This window comes from Petaurus breviceps, unplaced genomic scaffold (assembly GCF_028583685.1).
Source record: "Petaurus breviceps papuanus isolate PSGF00001 unplaced genomic scaffold, PetGlider_PUasm1.0 90510, whole genome shotgun sequence".
NCBI lineage: Eukaryota > Metazoa > Chordata > Mammalia > Diprotodontia > Petauridae > Petaurus > Petaurus breviceps.
This window is the reverse complement of record NW_027187267.1, coordinates 2,135,963-2,156,072: the sequence shown is the minus strand read 5'-3', so window position 1 is coordinate 2,156,072 and position 20,110 is coordinate 2,135,963. Positions and strand designations below refer to the sequence as shown.

General features: G+C 37.5%; 1 protein-coding gene across 1 annotated transcript; it reads left to right on the top strand.

Moving 5' to 3' along the window:
* The first annotated feature begins 8,650 nt into the window (after positions 1-8,650).
* On the top strand, positions 8,651-9,607 carry LOC138141926 (olfactory receptor 6K2-like). The gene has a single exon (XM_069062816.1). It carries the CDS (start codon positions 8,651-8,653, stop codon positions 9,605-9,607), a length of 957 nt encoding a protein of 318 aa, XP_068918917.1.
* The last annotated feature ends 10,503 nt before the right edge of the window (positions 9,608-20,110 follow it).

Genomic DNA, 20,110 nt, shown 5'->3' with positions numbered 1-20,110 from the left:
CTTTAGGGGACTAAGATGGTCCTTTCCCTTTCAGGGAAATAAGTGATGTTTTTGACTCACAAAATATTGGTGAGGATGTAATAGTGTAGCTAGATATTTGTGTTTGCTTCCATCATGTTCTAAATGTAATATCATTTGTCTAAAGATAGCAGAGTAACATATCAGATATTCACAAGAGGGAAATTCCAAGAAAGAAGCCAGTGATAAATCCCACAGTTTCAGAATGTCTTTATATAAAGGTACAAACATGAGTGACAAAGAAGGTGTGCTGAGGATACTAATGCAGGGAGCTCACATTCTAATGATAGGGACAACATGAAAATTAATATGTACCAGGATAAATGGGAGATAATCAACAGAGGGAAAACACTGGAATTAAGGAGGATCAGGAAAGGATTCTTGCAGAAGGTAGGATTTTTTCTGAAACTTGAAGGAAATCAGAGAAGACAGGAGACAGAGATGAGGAGGAAGAGCATTCTACGCATGAGGAAAGTCAATTTTCCAAGTAGTCCTTGTCAAATAGGGAATCATTCCCTAAGCAAATTATGTTATTGGGTTTACTGAATAATGGATTGTTGAGTTCTACTTCTTTATTCAATCAATTCCAAGCATTTACTTTTCTCCTTTTAAACTACTATCAGATATTTTGTTTGTTTGTTTTTACCGCTTTATTATATATTTTGAAATCTGGAGGTGCTTTCCCATTGCATTCCTCCTTTTTCATTTTTTCCCAGTATCTTCGAGATCTTGGTTCATCTAGATAAATTTTATTAGTTTTTCTAGTTCTGTGAAGTATTCCCCTAAGAGTCATACATACCTTATTTTCCCCTTTGAAAACATATGACTAATTTTGCTTTGCAAATGATGCTGCAATGAAGACCCATATTCCCCCTTAGGATATTCCAGATTTTCCTGTCATTTCTCATCTTGGGTGAATAATCTTTAAGTTACTTGATAAGTATTTTCCTCTTTGAAAAATTCTCAGTTTACAGTTTCCCTAAACTGTTATCTTTATTTATAAAATTTTTCAAGGCTTCTTTTAATTGAGTTGATCTTTGATTTATTTTTCCTGTTTATTCCGCCCATTTGCCTTTCAGGCAATAATATTTCAGGAAAATAATTCTATTCTCCATTGATTTCACAGTTGTTTTCAGATTTCCCCCCATATTTTGTTATGTTCTTATTTTTCTATGGCATTTGTTTTACTCATTAAAATTTTGATAGCTATTTTTCAAATTCCATATCTTTCTCAATCTATTTCCTTTCAGGTGTTCATTATCTAATTTGATATACCTTCCAATTGTTCAAATTTCATTTCTGGGACAGTTTTTGGTTCTCTTTTATTATTTTTCCCTTTTAGTTACTGGTCTTTATTTTAATTTAAACCATAACATTTGTTTTCATGTTGGTGAGCTTGTCCTTCTGCTTATTTATTATTCTATTTCTGTTTCTGAATAACAATTTTATTTTAAGATACTTTAGAATCTTAAATTAATATTAACCTCCCCCATTTTTTAATTAAATCCTTCCACATTTTTTGGTTGACACAGTTATATTTTTTCTATTTACTATCTCTTACTCCACCATATACTAGAAAGCAGTTTATTACTTTTTTCTAGTTCTATAAAGTGTTTCTTTAAGAGTCATACATACATTTTTCCCCCTTCAAATCATACGACTAATTTTGCTATGCAGGTGATAACAGCAACAAAGATATTCCTGATTTTTCTGTCATTCCTCATCTTGGATGAATAATCTTCATTCCCATAGCCACATTATGCAGACAGAATTACCCAGTAGCCAATGTACGGTACATATCATAATCCATATCCTGCATGATTTCATCTCAGTGTAAAGACCATTTGGTCATTGGGCCTCAGCTTAAAGACCTGAAGTAAGGTAGAGCCCATAAATAGGATGGCAGTTCACTCATCTTATTATAAATTCCAAAGATTAGGATGTATTTCCATGCCTCAAAGCTAAATTTCCTTAGAATGCATGGGTGGTCAATGCATTGTTGGAATGAATTTCCACACTGATTAGCCCACAGATTTGTTGGCCTCTCAAATTCTATTTGTTTTCTTTTATTGGTATATAAAATTTATTTGTCTTTTGCAAAGAGTACTTGTGATAGCATGTATAGTCATAAAATGAGTTTCCTAGATTTTGTAAGAAAGAACAACAAACTTGAGAAGGGAAACATTCTCCCAAATTGTACCTGGGGTTTTATGTCATATGACAAAATGATTATATAATTTTATCCATGTGGTTCTATGTTGTACAGCTCCTGGCATAGGACAATAGTATAATGAGGTCCTTTTTCTTTTTGACACTATTACACATCACTAATGTTATCACCGTCTAACCAAACAATAGCCTTCTTGGGAGCCAGGTCTCTTTCTCTAGCTTCAGGAGAGTTCCCATGTTTATGTATGGTGAACATATTTTCATATCCTTTAAACCTCAAACATGAAACTATATATCTTTCCGAGGACATATTTCCTGCTTTTTCAGGAACAGAACAACACCTCAATTGCTTCCCCAGGTAGCTCCCTTAGACAAATGGGTGGGATTATTCAAATTACTCACAACTATCAACTACTTTTGTAAGCATTCAGCCACACTTGCAGGCCTTAAACAGACTTGGCCCTGCCCCATTGTGCTGGGCACTGAGGGTGGTACAAAGTTGAGATGAGAAATGTTTCTTGTCCTCAAGGAGATTAACTTATCACAGATAGGTGGTATATACATGCATATACACATATGTGTGTACATACATGAGACATATATGCATATGCATGGAACCATTGACTACACAAATGGAAAAAATTTTGAATGTTGTGTATAAGTTCACTTAGCTTGGCAGTATACTTTCCAGGGATGTACACAAAAATGATGATGTTGGTGTATGCATTGCCAGAGCTAGCTTAGTGTTTAGGAGACTCTGAAAGAAAGTAGGAGAGAAGAGTGCCTGTGAAACCTGGAGAGTATAATAGTGCCATGACAGAAACTGAATTCGTTCCATTTGAATTATCTTAGGAAGATTATTATGATCACTTGGCAAGATGAAGTACCAGATACTTAGGTCCTTCTCAAGTTGAATTGTCAAGCATCTACTGCAGAGAGCACAACTCTGATAGTCTGGTAATGTTATTCAAATGCCAAATATGCTTTTGCGTAAAAGACTATTTTATGGAGAACTTACACAAGGCAGATGCTCACATGGAGGTCAGAAGAAGCAATACAAGAACACTTTCCAGGTCTCTCTGATGAACTTTGGAAGCAATTGTGAGACATGGTAGATACTGGCACAGGACTGCCCAGCATGGCATGTCCACATCAAAGAAGGTGTTGCATTCTATGAGCAGAGCAGAATTGCAGTAGTTCAAAAGAAACACGAGACAAGCAAATTTAGTTATGTCTCCACTCTAAATGTTCATATTAACTATTTGTACCTTACTGTGATAGAGCCTTCTGAGATCATATTGGTCTGATCAGCGAGGTCAGACATACTATATTTTGACCCTGACATAGTGATGTCATTTGAGTCCTCTTTGAGAATGAAAAATAGTCACTATGTACATGCAAGTACCCATATAGCCACATGTATGTATATTACATATCTACACATATGTATTATATGGGCACATATATGCATGCATAATATGTATTGTACTTTAAGGATTGAAACATATTTTACATATGTTGTCTCATTTGAGTCCCCACCAAAAAAATAAAACAACTAGAAGTAGATGCAATTTTTATCCCCATTTTACAGATGATGAGATTTGAGGCTAGGAGAGATTAAAGTGACTTGCCTGGGGCCACACAGTTAATAAGCATCTGAGGCAAGATGTAGACTCAGATCTCTCTGACTACAAGTTCAGTGATCAGTTAACTATACTATTTAGGTGCCTGAAAAGAAAAGACTCATAGGAAAGTCTAATATGCAATATTACATGATAAATAAGCAAATAAAAATGCTACATGAAGTATGATAGAGGAAAGTTGTTAAGGACTAGTCACTCCCTTTCTCAAGTCTACATATAGGATCTGTTCTCTTTTAAGGCCCAGTATTTATTGCTATCCCACCCATCTTGTACCCTACTGAAAACATTATGAGAAAATTGACTTTTTAATTGAGATTTTTTAAAGAACAAATACAAATTCAAAATTCAATAAGTGATGAGAAAAAGGGAGGGTATTCAAGGTATAGGAATCATTTGCCTTATTTTTCTCATTAGTTCAAAAGTTCTTTGAAACCTTAGTCATTTTTCCCCTTCTTTGCATCCCCCATAATGCCTTGTATTTGCCAGGCACTGGATCAGTAATTCTATATTTACATTTTATGTTTCTTTCTCATTCTTCAGAGCCTCTGAGAATGTTAGACAAGTTTCTTGCATTAGATTTTCTCAGTACCAATGGAGCTCCATGACTTACTTCCAAGAGGTTGGTGATAATTGTGGGATAGCTGAGGTTCTTAGAAAAGAAGAACAGGGATCTGGGGCTTATACTCTCCTAATTACTAGGCAGAAACTTTTCTCTAATTAGTTCCATCATGGAAGGGATCATTTTCTTCCAGATTTTGAGTCATCTATGTAAAATCCCCAAGAGAGACAATCATTACCTTCCTGATGTCCCCCCTGAGAACCAACAAGTATGTTTGTATTTTCCCTGTGCAGTTATGAAGAGAGATAATTTGGATGCAGAGAGTGAAAATATTATGGAAGAAGGAAAGAAGATTCATCTTAGAAACTGAGAGAGCATAAAAATGAGGAATGAGGACATCCAAGGTGTAAACAAGAAAGCATCTACTTGTAGACTTTCTTCAGTCCCTAAATCTGCTGCATCAAGGTCAGTAGGTTAGTGTAAGCATGGCTGCTTCACCTTGAAGTATAGGATGCTCATTGGGCGAGGATTACTTTCCTACACAGAATCTAGGTCCAATGTATAATCAGGAGTATGAATGTGTTTGAGGTAGGTGCTAAATTTTGAGAATAGAAATCTGAGCAGAAGAGACATTGGGAGAAGTGCCATGCTTGACAAAGGCTTTAAACTTGGAGTACCCAGAAACTGGGAAATTATGATAGAACCAGAGCTGAAGGAATTTTATCTCTAAAAGGAAATGTCAAAGATGAACAAAATTCATTTCGCTCCAATTCAACTAACGTTTATTAAGCCCTTGCTGTGTATATTTTAGGAGTCGACATTACCAGATACTCAAAGATTAAGTAAGGATCATAGGTCATCTGGTCCAACCCCTTTATTATAGCTGAGAAAAATGAAGCCCAGGAAAATTAAATCACATTGGTCACACAGGTGTATGACAGAGGAAAGATTATTAGCTTCGACCTCATGGAACTTAAGAAAGACAGATTGTGGGTTACGTGGGCAGAATTCAAGTAGACTACAAGCTATTTGATCAGAAATAATTCAGTACATTTTATGTTGCTGTCGATGGACATAGGTACTCAGCAAACCTAAGATGTAAGATAGGATTGAAACTAGAACTGTTGGTTTAAGAACCAGAAATAAATGTGTTCTTTTGTGAATCACCATGAATAGTCTTTTATTTCCTTTCCTTATTACCTTATGAACTCTTTCTAAGGAATTAAGGGGCTACATTTGGCTCTGGTCACTCAGTCAACCATGTGGGACATGAGTCAAGTCCTGTCTTAAGCAGAAAGCAGTGACTTTAAAGATGCTAAAGCTGTATCAACATATATGAAGCAATTCCAATCCAACAGAAGGCACAAGAACACAAGAAGACAAGAATGCTTATGGAGAACTATAGAAACAGATGAAAATAAAAATCATAATTTAAATATACATAAGATCAGAATGGATATAAATGCTTTGATTAGAGAAAGGTGGGCTTAATGTCAAAAATCTTCTTCAGTAAAATGAGTTTTGAATATGATTAAAAAGAATGCAGTATTTGATTTAGCAGATATGTGAGAGCATCTGATAGTAGAAATTTATAGCATGAAGGTTTATAGGCTACAGAAACTAGAATCACTTGAAAGAGTACTGATTCGGAAATCAGAGAACCTGGGTTCAAATCTTAACCCTAACACTTGCTAACTGTGTGACTGTGTGATTGTGGACAAATCACTTACACTTCCTGGACCTCAGTTACATCACTGATAAAACAATGGAATCTGGCTAGATGGCCTCTGATCAGTTCTTCCTTTTCCACTTAAGCTGGAAGTATAGGGGTGATAACAAACCCTATCACATTGCTTATTGACATGGAAGGTTTGACCTCTTCCCTTTCTTATTTGAGTGATTTCTACTTAGTTCTACTCAGCCTGGGTGACTCCTACAGGAGGGGGATCACCATATTGATACTCACCTTAGTGCAGATAACCTGATCATTTCTGAGCTTCAGTAAGCTCAGAACCACCAACCTCAGCCCCCCATGTAGCAGGAGTTATGAGTGAGGTGTGGTAAAGCTTTTAACCTTGTTAAATGGTTAAGGTTAGATACACTTGGAGATTGGTACAGGAGTAACCTGGTGAACATAGTGTTTCAGGAAAATTGGCTTGTGGTTACTGTTCAAGTGAAATTGGAGGCAAGCCCACTGATCCTGAGAATTTTGCAATAGTCCAGGTATGGGTTGTTAAGGACCTGAATTAAAGGGGTAGTAGTATGAGTAGAAAGAAAGGGATAGTATCCAGACATATTGAAAATAAAGCATCAGGGCAGCTAGGTGGCACAGTGAGTAAAGCGCCAGCCCCAGAGTCAGGAGGACCTGAGTTCAGTTCCAGCCTCAGACACTTAACATCCACACAAAAAAACTAGCCCTGTAACCTTGGGCAAGTTACTTAACCCCAATTGCCCCCCAAAAGGGAAAAAAAATAAAGCATCTAGTCACTAATTACACATAGGGGGTGGGGGATAGGAAAAAGTGAGTTAAATTGGAAAATTAGAAACTGCAAGTCTGAAAGAATGGTAGCGAAAATAAGATGATTTAGGTTTGGGCAGGAAAATGAGTTCACTGAAATAATGCTGAGAGTTACATTTCTAGAACTGGTCCCTAGGAGAGGGGTCAGGACTGAAGATTTGTATTTGGAAGTCATTCAGAGAGGTGGTAGCTAAAGACATAAAATATGCAAAATCAACAAGGGTGTGAATATAGAGTGAGAAGATCAGGTAGCAACCTGATTGAACCCTGGAGAGTGAACAACACATTTAGGAGACTGGAGATAGAGGAGGACAAAGGGTGAAGAAGATAGAGGAGTATTCAAAGGGGCAAGAGCAGAAGACTGGAGAAGAAAGTTTTTGAAAGAAGTGGCAGTCAATAAACGGTATCAAAAACAGTATCAAGAACAGTATCAAAGCTACAGGGAACTCAGATGAAGTGAGGGCTAAGATAAAGCCAATCAGATGTCATTATTGACTTTGAAAAGCCCACTCAGCAAATCAAAAATTTAGGTTCCATTAAGTTGGAAAGAGAGAGAATGATGAGGAATTAGATGCATGGAACATGCCTTACAGAATCATTGGAGTTTTCAGAAAGGTAGTTGATGGTGGATCAGAAAGGTCAATATGGGAAAATCCATGTATGCTTGAAGGATGATGAGAAGTCCCTGGAGAGGGAGAGATTGAAGGTGTCAGATAGAGCTGGAATCATGATTAGAAAAAAATGTTTTGGAAAAAGCAAGAGAGATTGAGTGGAGAGTGTTATCTTTGGAAAAAAAAAGAGAAGGTTCTATGTGAGAAGGAAAGAGAAGATGGGCACAAAGACAAAGATATTTAAAAGATAAGGAATGTTGATGGACTATCTTTTCAGTAGATTAGGAGACCAATTATCAGCTAAGAGTTAATGTGAATCATATTCATTGGTGTAGGGAACACTAAGGCAGATCAGCAATTCAGCTGTAACTTAGGATATCAGAGAGTCCCCCGGAAGCATCAAGAGGTGGAGTGATTTGTCCACACAGGTATAGAGTGTTAGAAGGAGGACTTGAACCTGGATATTCCTGATTCCTAGGACAACCCTCTATCCAACTTGCTATATTTCCATTGGCATAAATCTTCCCATTTTCCAGATCAGAAAACTTGAGATTCAGAGTTTGAATGACTCTCCCATGGTTAGACAGTTAAGAAATTCTATCCCTGGGTTTCAAAATTACTTTACTATTCAAAATTAACTTTTGACTATAAATCTAATACTATTTTCCTAATACTCCACACCTTCACTCAAAGAAAGTTTGTAACAAGTATAGAGGAAAAGGGAGCATAAACTGTGACTGTGGAGAGCATAAGCAATGTCTAAAAGGGAACACTTCAATCCTTTCGCTATCCTCTCGGAACTTATGAATACATCTTCTTCTAGCTGCTCCTTGTTAATCCTCTTCATCTTTGTTTTCATCTCTATTACTTTCAATAGGTTTTTGCAGTTTATTTATGCATCTGTATTAGATAGTTTTCCCGCATTAGAGTGTGAGCTTTCCCAGAATTGAGGCTTGGTCTTAACTTTATTCTATACCACTCCACATATAGTATATATGTGCCATATCTGGAACTTTGAATCCACCAGATTAATTTATAATGCATTTCACATAGAGCATTGACTGACCAAAGGTAAATTGTTTTCAAAAGTCCTGTAAAGTTAGAATCCTTTATCCTCTTGTACTTTCTTCAGATGGAGAACAGCAACTGGACCACTGCCCAAGAGTTTATCTTCTCTGCATTCCCCAGGGACTGGGGAGATGCTGTTACCTGCTTCGTCCCACTGTTGTTCGTCTATGCATTCATCCTCATTGGGAACCTGATCATCATCATGGTTGTCCAGCTGAATGCTCACCTCCACACCCCTATGTATTTCTTTATCAGTACTCTCTCTTTCCTGGAGATCTGGTTTACCTCAACCTGTATCCCACTCATGCTGTCAAGCCTGCTAAGTGAGAAGAAGAAGATTTCCTTTAATGTCTGTATGGTACAATTGTATTTCTTCCACTCCACAGGCATCAGTGAAATGTGCCTTTTGGGAGCCATGGCTTTTGATCGCTATTTGGCCATCTGCAAACCCCTTCATTATCCGACCATCATGACTCCCCGACTGTGCATCCAGCTGACCCTGGTCTGCTGTGTCTGTGGCTTCATCACACCCCTGCCTGAGGTCGTGTGGATCTCCACACTGCCATTCTGTGGCTCCAATCACCTGGAGCATATCTTCTGTGACTTCCTCCCACTTCTCCGTCTGGCCTGCACAGACACCCGGGCCATTCTCATGATCCAGGTGGTTGATGTGATCCATGCTATGGAGATAGTTGCAGACATATTCTTCATCCTCCTCTCTTATGCTGGTATTATGGTGGTAGTCCTGCGCATCCGTTCAGCTGAAGGTCGTCGTAAAGCTTTCTCTACTTGTGCCTCCCACCTGACAGTGGTTTCACTATTCTTTAGTACAGTGGGACTCACATACCTCCGTTTCTCTGACACTCACTCCTTAATCTGGGACTTAGCCACTGCCTTGGCATTCACAGTTTTGTGCCCATTTTTCAACCCCATTATCTACAGTTTGAGGAATAAAGAGATTAAGGAAACTATAAAAAAGTACATGAGTCAGCCAAGTATCTTTTCCCATAAGACCAGATGATGTGAACTTTGACATTTCAATGCATTTATGATGTTAGTCATTTGGCACATCTGGATCTACATCTTACATTGTATTACTTGCCCATGAATCTATGTATGTTTTTTAAACATGGTCTACCTAATGAATGAAAGGTCTTTATTACAGTTATTTTAAAAATAAAGTTAATTTAAATAAACTCCAAGGATCAGAAATATGCTTTTAAAAGGGGAATTACTTGATAGCTTTTATGGCATATTTTCAGAAATCTGCATCCACAAAAGTGCATGAGTTCTCTGAAGGATTAATAAAATTTAAAACATAAAATAAAAATTAACCATAATAGACAAAGCAAATGACTGTTTTTTTGGTAATTTACTAGACAAACTAGTGAAATACCAGCTGATGGGCAACGCTATGTTGGAATTTATAAGATGCTTTAAAGACAGTTACTTGCCAGTTACCCAGAGCTATGGCTTAAATAGAGGCAAACAGTTTGTGTCACGAATTTCACTACTTGGGTCCTTCTTGTGATGAATCAATTAGGAAAGAAGATGGATTGGATATGTGGAGGTGCTGATATCCAAAGATAAGTTAATGATCTTTCCTCCACTATATACAGTAAAATGGAAGGTAGTAACAGTCTCTATGGTGACCAGTCTCCAAAAACTAAATAGCAATGTATTAAAACATCTGAATCATGGAAGTGAGAGGGGGAGGAGAAAAGTCTAATAGCATCCTGTGTTCTTACTCCTTTAGCTACAGAGTGATACCTACTACCTCTTCTTTTGTTTTTCTTACAAGGTGATGCTAAACAGAGTCTGTTTTTGTTAGAGTAAACTACTTTCTTTCTCTAGAATTGCTTTCTTAGATAAAACAGGAAACTTACATAGAGGACACCTAGAAAATCCTAAATATCCAGTCCAAGCCTGGGGAGGTCAGAGTCTAAGGAGCCTTCTTGCTTTATGGAATTTTTTCCTCAAGAGCACTGTGACTCCACCTGCCCTTCACCAGTCTGTTAGGGAAGGATGAGGGGGCTACATAACAGAGGTAGCACCAGGCATCTTCCTGTCCCCCCATAACTTGGGGACAGCCCTGCAGAGAAATGATTTTTTTTAAAAGAAGTAGGAAGTATACTTTTGAATGAGAATAGTTTCTGGTCTCCAGAGAAAAGGCAAACGGGAAAAGACATTATATCCTTCAATTAGGGGTAAATGTAAGAGGGACAAGACTTGTTCTGCTTGGTCCCAGGAGGGCAGAAATAGAAGTATGTGAGAAACTGATGGAGTAGAAAGGTTTTGAACTTGAAGTCACTGAGCTAGTTTGAAATTTGAGCTCTATTACTTAGTATCTATGCAATCTGGAACAATTCACCTAACTGCTTTGGACCTCAATTTATACATCTGAAAAAAAAAGAGGTTATTTGGGTGAGATGACTTCTAAGACTGTATCTATATTCCTATGATCCTAAATTTCAGCTCAATGCAAAGAAAAAAAACTAGCAATTAGAGCTATCTAAGTGTAGAAAAAGTGACTTTGGTGGCATCTAGGTTGTACAGCAAATAGAGTGTTGGACTTAAGAGTCGGTAAGATCTGAATTCAAATCCTACCCCAAATGTTTAGTACTCCTGTGACCTTGAGCAAGTTGTTTAATTTTCTCATCCTCAGTTTCCTCATCTGTAATATAGGGATCATAATAGCACCTACCTCACAGGTTCGTTGCGAGGTTCAAAAAATGAAGAAGTGTAAAGTACATCACAAACCTTAATGTGCTATATAAATGCTATTATATATAATCATTGTTATTATTGGAAAGACAATGCATATGTATATATGTATAAGTATGTGTGTGTGTGGGGGGGGAGGTGTATAGAGTACAATCTTTAAAGCTACTTTTTCAACTCCCACTTAGAGGATAGGCCTCCCAGAGGGGATCTTTTCCCCTCAAGGTTCTAGGGGAATGGTACTGATTCCTAATACTATAACTAATAAGTCCTCATTAGTGTGCTTTCCCCTGTAATTATCAGTTGATATCAATGAGTCATTGAAATTTAATTAGTTTCTAAAAAGGAGTATTTTACGAAGGTTTAGTATGAACGACTGGTACAAAACATTGCCTCCCTTCCCCCCGCTCCGCCCCCACCTTGCAAAAAATATTTGTAATACATTCTCATATCACTAATAAAAAGTACTGGAGAAAGTAGGCTCATGTTTAAAGAGCATATGAGGTGAAGAGGCAACATCATTCCTGGACCCTAGTGGCCATTGTCTTTTTTTTTTCATGGGGTAATAATAAAGTTTCACTTAGGGATGATGTAACTCTCCTGCTAGGCTCCTTGAGGAGTCTTTAAGGTGCCTTTCTTCTTGTGTCTAGCTTGTTATTGGTCCCTGATGTTGACACTACTGCTCAGAAGTCAATGAAAAAGTTCAAATCTTTTTGCCTTCTTAAGCTCAAGATCCTCCTCTGCCCTAGGGAGAAGAGAAGAGGGAGGGGGAGGAGGCACTCTTTTCCCTTCCTTAACAAGTATTTTCTCTTCAGTGGCTTGACTGGAAGGCCTTTGCCTCTAAAATGCCAGACATTCCAATATTGCTTGACTCCAAACTTGCTTGCTGATTTTACATGAGCTGTAACTTTTTTAGGTATAAGTGCTGATTATCCCTTATACAATGCAAATTCCTAAGATCAGGGATTGTTTCATTTTTCTCTTCATATCCCTAGTGACTAGTTCAATTCCTGATACATAGCAAGGGCTTAATAACTGCTTTTTGATTGAGCTTTTTTATAGAAGAGTAATCCGTTTATTTGCAGATAGCCCTTTGGTGACCAGTGGAGATACTGCAGTCTTCAAGAAGGCTATAAAATATTTACACCAGAGAAGAACTGTGGTAGATGGGGCATGGTGGCTCAAGCAGAGTACCACCTGGTAGATGTTCAGCTATCATACTCCTTCACTTAATGGTGGGGTACAGGCTCTGGGAAACCCCTTGAACTCTGATTGAATTTTCCCACTTAATGAGACATTTGTCTGAGACCATAAGCCTTTCATTATCCCAAAGCCCAAATTTCTGTTACTCTTAACCTAGCCTATCCCTCCATTGTCCAGCTGCTTCCCGCACTTGATCCTATCAAAATATATATACCCCAAATCGGTTACCCTTAAACTAGCCCAGCTCTCCATTGTCTGTCATCTCCAGGTAGCTTCCAGCTATTTCCCCCTCTTAATCCCATTTCTGGAATCTGACCACAGTTCTACCAAAAATCCTCCTTAGACTCCTAAAGACCCTCCCCAAACTCCTCCTCCAGACAACCCCTAAATCCTCCCAGAGTCTTTCTGTAGATAAGATCCATCTTGCCTCCATGAATGGACTAAGAATTCAATCTAGCACAGATTCACTCTGTGTCAGATTATTCTGGTCAGTTTATTGTCATTACAAGTATCACCAATACTTAGGCTTCTTAAGAGTCTGCCCATTATGATGAATCGTTAATAAACTTTGCTTTACTTTGGCTGAAAGAAGATGAACTGAATTCATTTGGCAGGACCCAATGTGTTGGGTCTTGTGCACCCCAAAACCCTAAACTTCCACATCAATAATAAATAAAATACTGCCTTTCTTGAGCATTAAGTAAAGCAGTGCAAATCCAATGCAATAAAAATTTAACTGCCTACTATGTGCCAGGCACTGTGCTGGATGCAAATAAAAAGACAGCTTTTTTCCCCCCTCAAGTTGCTTACAATCTAATGGGGGGGCCTACACCAAAAGGAGGCAGGGAAAAGGTTGGGAGCAGGGGAGGCATCAAAGGGTACCCAGCACAGGTGCATCTTATTCCCTTGAGTTGAAAAAAGATAGAAAAAAGAAAGAAGGGACGGCCAGATAGCACAGCAAGTAAGAGCACCAGCTCCAGTGTTGAGAAGACCTGGAGAATGAATCCCGGGCTCAGACACTTAGCACCCACCCAGAAACACCTGGCCGTGTAACCTCGAGCAAGTTACTTAACCCAATTGCTTAGGGGCGGCCAGGTGGCTCAGCGAGTAAGAGCACCGGCTCCAGTGTTGGGACGACCTGGAGAACGAATCCCGGGCTCAGACGCTCAGCACCACACCCAGAAATAACTGGCCGTGTAACCTTGAGCAAGTTACTTAACCCCGATTGCTTAAAAAAAAAAAAAAAAGACAGGGCAGCAGAGACAGAGAGAAGTAAGCCCCAAAGTCCAGTTTCTGCTGTCTCTAAATGCATTGGGAGGAATTTTGTACTTTACCCTATAGTCAGTGGGAGGTGATTTCAGTCTAGGCTTGAGTTAACAGCATGGTGATGGGATGAGAGGTGATGAGGTTCACCTGGGAGAGGCAAAAAGTTGGAAAAAAAAACAAATAAACAAACAAACCTGGCAGGTCAGCAAGTGCAGAGGGGAGATTGGGAAAAGTCCATTGGGGCTAGTTACACTACTGAGTGCCATTACTTTAGTGCCATAACCATCACATGCAGGGCACACAGCTGGCACATGTTAAGCTCCTTTCTGTAGGAATCTCTGTTTCTTCATGCACCTTTATTCTCCTAAACAAGCTTCTGGGTTCCAAACTCTTTTCCCAGGAAGCCCATTTTGTATCACTGGCATCTTAATTTCTACTTCATTCGTGCTACCAGAAATGTCATCCTCACCAACTGTTGCAAACCAAAAGAACATTTCAGATAGGTGCTCCTGGTTTGTGATAATCTTAATAGATCAATTGACCATATCTTATCAGAACTGTAAGTAAGGTCAATTTTGGTGTATATAAAGTAGATTTTTGCTATTCTTTCTTACAGTTTAGTTCTCAGGATCCATGGCCATAACAATCTTTATTTCCTAGGTTCATAATTTATAAACATCACCATACATGTACAGCATTATGTAATGATAAATAATATAAATATTTGTACTTAAATTGTAAATATCCATAGCAGCTATGCAGTGAGATATAATGAAGAGGCAATGTAAACTTTTGAGGTTATTGCTGGCAATATACCTTTTTCTGTTGCCCTAGAAAACAAGTGGGCACTGGCCAGTGAGCAGGGAACCCTTAGGGTTGAGTGCAGAAGCTGGAGTGCTGTGTGTGCCTTGATTGCCCCCCCCCCCAAAGACTTGCAGGGGATCTGTGTTTGTCTCAACTGGCTCCCATTGAGGCTTGAACATATTTAGGGGACTGCACAAGCTGCATCTGTCTCAATTGACCCCAGAGAAGGGTGATTAGGGAATGCTGTAGGAGTTGGTGCTCCCCTTATCACTAACTCTTTTGAGAAAACCAGACTAGATTTAATTAAAGTAAGATTATTAACCCCTCTGCTCTCTTTCTGTCCTTCCGGTCAAGATCAATAGTGAACCTATCCTGTGTGTTTACCTGTCTTACAAGGACCTAGGCACAAAGCGTCTTGTACAAGGCTTTCTTGTCTTGTGATTCATAGTTAAATTGCTAAAGATCTATAACCCTTATATGATTCCTCATGTCAGATATTGTGACTATTGCTCTTGTAATGATAATGATAATTTAAATAATAGCTAATATTCATGTAGTGCTCTAAGGGTTGCAAAGTACTTTGCATATATTATCTAAATCATATTGACAACAATCATTAGAAGTAAAGTGCTGGTATTATTCCAATTTTACAGATGAGACAATAGAGGTTAAGAGAAGTTAAATGACTTGCCTCAGGTCACAAAGATAATAAGTGTCTGAGATAGTATTACAAACTCAGGATTTCCCAAGTCTAACACTCTATCCACTCTGTCTCTTAGCTAAAGACTGTCAATGTCCTAAGTCCTTTGTCACAGGCAAAGCTTGAGAAAATGAAGAATAATTAAGTGAATGATATAAAGTATATAGTTATCATTGACCATATGACAGAGTCATCACTGCATAGTCCTGTGGAATATTCTGCGTCAAAAACTTCAGGTAGCGCACAATGCCGTCATATGTATAAGAATTCTCAGATACACACACAAAATAAGAGGACGCAGACACAAACATACAGGACAGATTGTCAGACTCCCCAGAATTTCAGTGCTCTACCACACTGGAGATCCACCAGGTCACTTATTTTCTCTTCTGTCAAAACATTATCTTTAGATACAGTATAACAGCTAATTTATAGACACCAGTTCAGACAACTAAGCTTTCCCTGCTTTCTATGTTTTTTACAGGAAACTATAGGGTGAGAAAGAGGCTGATGACTTCCTTGTATAATTAGCCAAAATTGTTTATTTCTGTTCCCATAACATCTGCCCTGCCTCCCTGATTGTGCTAACAATTCAAACCACATGATGCAGAAATTCAGATTATTTCCCAGATATGCAGATCTAAGAGAGGTGAAGCATAGCCATTCCCTTCAGTATCTCAGATGGAACTCAGAAGTACATTTCATTTTTGCAAATATATAAAAAGCATGAGGATGTTATATTAAAATTAGGAGATCCTCATGGAGAGGAAAGATGAAACACCTCAAAAGAAAAGCAAAGTTAATATTTTTCTCATGCACTCAAAATTTTGATATTTATACATTACTAATAATTGCCTTTAGAAGCAAGCATTTAAATTATTCAAAAGGTGACATGCATTCATTTTCCAGTTTTGAATTTCACAGTGATCATACCCAGAACCAACAGCATTGCTACCAATCTGCTGACCACCATACAATGTATGCAATTATTGTCTGTTATTTGTTATTGAGGAGAAAGGAAATGACAAGACATGAATTCATCTGTGTGACAAACTTTCTACAGTAATTAATGGATTAATTAACAATTTACAAGTATAACAAAAATACTATGCCCCAATTTAATAATGTTAATACCTTACTTTATGATTGATGTTTCTAAACAAATAATTCTATTCCAATAAAAACATTTCTTATTTAAATATATCTGTTATTAAACACTGATATTGAACCTTTTCTAAACACTGATATTGAACCTTTCTAAAAAGAACTTAAATTCATCTGAGAATCAGTATAAGAAGAATTGGAAATGTTTAGTCTGGAGAGAAGACTCAGATGGACAGGACAGCTGTCTTTATTCAGGTATTTGAAGGGCTGCCAGACTGCCATATGGAAAAAAAGAATGTTTAACCCCAAGAGTATAAATTCAAGAATAATAGGTGTAACTATGAATATGAATGAGATGAGCTCACCCATAAAATCGAAGTGGATAGGAGAAAAGATTAGAAACTGGAATCCAACAAAATGCACTTTAAACTTAAGACATACACAATGAGTTAAATTAAGGGGCTGGAGAAGAATCTATTATGCATCAGCTGAAGTTAAAAAGGCAAGGGTATCAATCATAATTTCAGACAAAGCAAAATAGAACTAATTAAAAGAGATAATTATGAGGAAAATTATAATTTGCTAAAAGGTACCATAGACAATGAAGTAATATAAAAAAATTTACAACAAGATTCTCTGATAAAGACTTCATCTATCAAACATATAAGGCACCAATAAGAACAATTTCCCAGTTGACAAATGGGCAAAGGACATGAATAGGCAATTCTCAGAAAAAGAAATCAAAGTTCTTTATAGTTACATGAAAAAATACTCTAAATCAATAATTAGACAAATGCAAATTAAAATGAATGGAGAACCACTTTAATCCTATCAAAAATAACAAATGCTGGAAAGATGAGGGGATGACAGGAAATAGGTGTACTAATAAACTATTTGGTAGAGTTGTGAACTGGTACAACCATTCTGAAGAACAATTTGAATATATACTCAAAGGTCTATAAAACTGTTCATACTCTTTTATCCAGCAATCACTACCAGGTCTGTACCTCAAAGAGATCAAAGAAAAAAGAAAAGGACCTAAACATGCAAAAATATTTAAATTAGTTCTTTCTGTGGGGGCAAAATTTGGAAATTTAGCAGATGATCATCTATTGAAGAATGGTTGATATGGAATATGATTGCAATGGAATACAATTGTGCTACAAGAAATGACAAAGAGGATGGTTTCAGAAATACCTGTAGCTGGTGCAAAGTGAAGTGAGCAGAACCAAGAGAGCGTTGTACACAAAACAGCAATGATGAGCAACTGTGAAAGACTTAGCTCCTCTGATCAATACAATGATCCAAGATAATTCCAAAGGGCTCATGATGAAAAAGTGCTATCCACTTCCACAGAGAGAGATTAACTGATGAATTCCAAGTGCAAATTAAAGTATATATATATTTTTGCTTTTCTTGTGTGTGTGTGTGTTTTGCAATATGGCTAATATGAAAATACATTTGACTGATTTCCTATGTATGAATGATAGCAGATTGCTTGTCTTCTTAAAGAGTGGGAGAGGGGCAGGAGGGAGGGAGAGAATTGGAAACTCATTTTTTATGCTAAAAATAAATAAATAATAAATTTATTAAAGAAAAAACATAAAATAAAAAAGTAATGGATGGAAGTTTCAAAGGTGCCAATGTAAATGTGATATCAGAAAAAAAAAACTTCAACGGAAGTTTGAATATTTGAAAGTGAAATAGACTGCCTTACATGGGGCATGGTTTCCTCTTGTTAGAGGTCACCCAGCAGAGGCTAAACACACACTTGTTAGATATATTATAATGGGGAGGACTTTCAGGTATGGGTTGGATTCGATCATATTAATTTAATCAAATCTGTCCAACAAAATTATACTCATATACCCCCTTGGAGGGGTGTAGACAAGTGATAGGAGAGCAAGTTAGTGGGTAAAAGTAAATTAGAGGAGGCAGGAGGGAAAGGAAATGAGAAATATGCATATGCATAAAAATAAAGATCAGGAGTAGGTTTGGGAATGTATATCTCTATATGTGTATATATGTATATGTATATATGTATGTATATATTTATAGCTATAGAGAAACATATCTAAACTTTACTATGGCCTTCTGGGTGGGGGAGGATTTGGGGGAGGGTAAAAAAAGAACAAAGTAAAGGGGGCAGCTAGGTGGTGCAGTGAATTGAGCACTGATCCTGGAGTCAGGAGAACCTGAGTTCAAATCCGGCCTCAAACACTTAACATTTACTAGCTGTGTGACCTTGGGCAAGTCACTTAAGCCCCAATTGCCCTGCTTTCCCCCTTCCAAAAAGATTATATGTATATATTCATATATATGTTTTGTCAGAAGTGGAACAACAAATTATACAAAACACATCATATTATGGAAGCTTGATAATATTTGTTGATCTTCCATTCAGGAGAAATATCCAGATGCTACAAAGACTGTGTGTGTGTGTGTGTGTGTGTGTGTGTGTGTGTGTGTGTGTTCAGACCTGTGATTCCATCGGTATATTGGTCTCCCTATGCAAGAATTCCTTTCACTGATGCAAATCCAAAGTTTTAATATAACTTATAATTTTAGAAAGTTGCGCGGGATTAAGCAATGTGCCCTTGGTGATACATGTAGTTGATATCAGAGGGGACACTTGAACCTTTCAAATTCTGTTATGATATAGTGTCTTTTCATCACATTAAAATGATTAAATTTAATTCTATGCTTAGTAACTTCAATGAAGAAATTAAAATGAACAAACTAAATAGCAGAGAACACACACAAAACTATAAGGTTAATGTATTTTATTACTGTAAGTTTATTTATTTTAAATGTACATATTCAGTTTAGCAATATGATAAAAAAAAAATGTCTTCTTTGAGTCCATGGCCCCATATGAACTGTTTTTCTTCTGTGTATTTTTCTAGATTTTTATTGACATAATGAATAAAGAATTGGGATCAGTCAGTAAGACCTGGATTAAAGTCCTTCACACACTGCCTGTTACTCTGAACAAGTCACTTAACTTCTCAGTGCACGAGGTAACTCTCTAAAATTCTCAGTTGCCAACCTGAATTAGTAGAAATAGTTTTCCCCTTTGGGGAGTCCCTTATACCAATAAAATCATAGGTCCAGTTCATATCCCAGAGGTAGCTAGGTGGCACCAGTGGACAGTGGACTGTTACTGGAGCCATGAGGACCTGAATTCAAATGTGATCTTAGATACTTACTACCTGTGTGACATTGAGTATATAACTTCTATCTCCTTCAATTCCCATAACTGTAAAATGAGGACATTAATAGCAACTACATCTTAGGGTTATTGTAAGGATCAGATGAGTTAACATAAATTAAAGCACTTGTTAATTTTGCTGTTGCTGCTGCTTGTCCTTTGTTCTGGAAGAGGACCATGACATCAGGGAGGTGATGCTGAGATGTGCAAATGAATTAGATTTAAAGGAGGGAGGGAGGTACAAAGTTTCCAGGCTCACTTTCTCCTCCAGAGCCATTGAGGAGCTATATAAATGATGGTTCTTTTCATCCACATCCCTACTTTGCTGTAACATAATTTGTTCATTGGATAAAAGTTTTTTTTTTTAATCAAGATTTTTAACTAGTATAAATAATGCTGAGGATAGAACCCTAGGCTTGGAATCAGGAAGACTCATATTCATGAATCCAAATCCAGCCTCAGACACTTACTAGCGATGTGACTCTGGGCAAGTCACTTAACCTGTTTGCATCAAT

What these genes read in the sequence shown, in the direction of transcription:
- LOC138141926 (XM_069062816.1), top strand. Translation starts at nt 8,651, where the DNA reads ATGGAGAACAGCAACTGGACCACTGCCCAAGAGTTTATCTTCTCTGCA.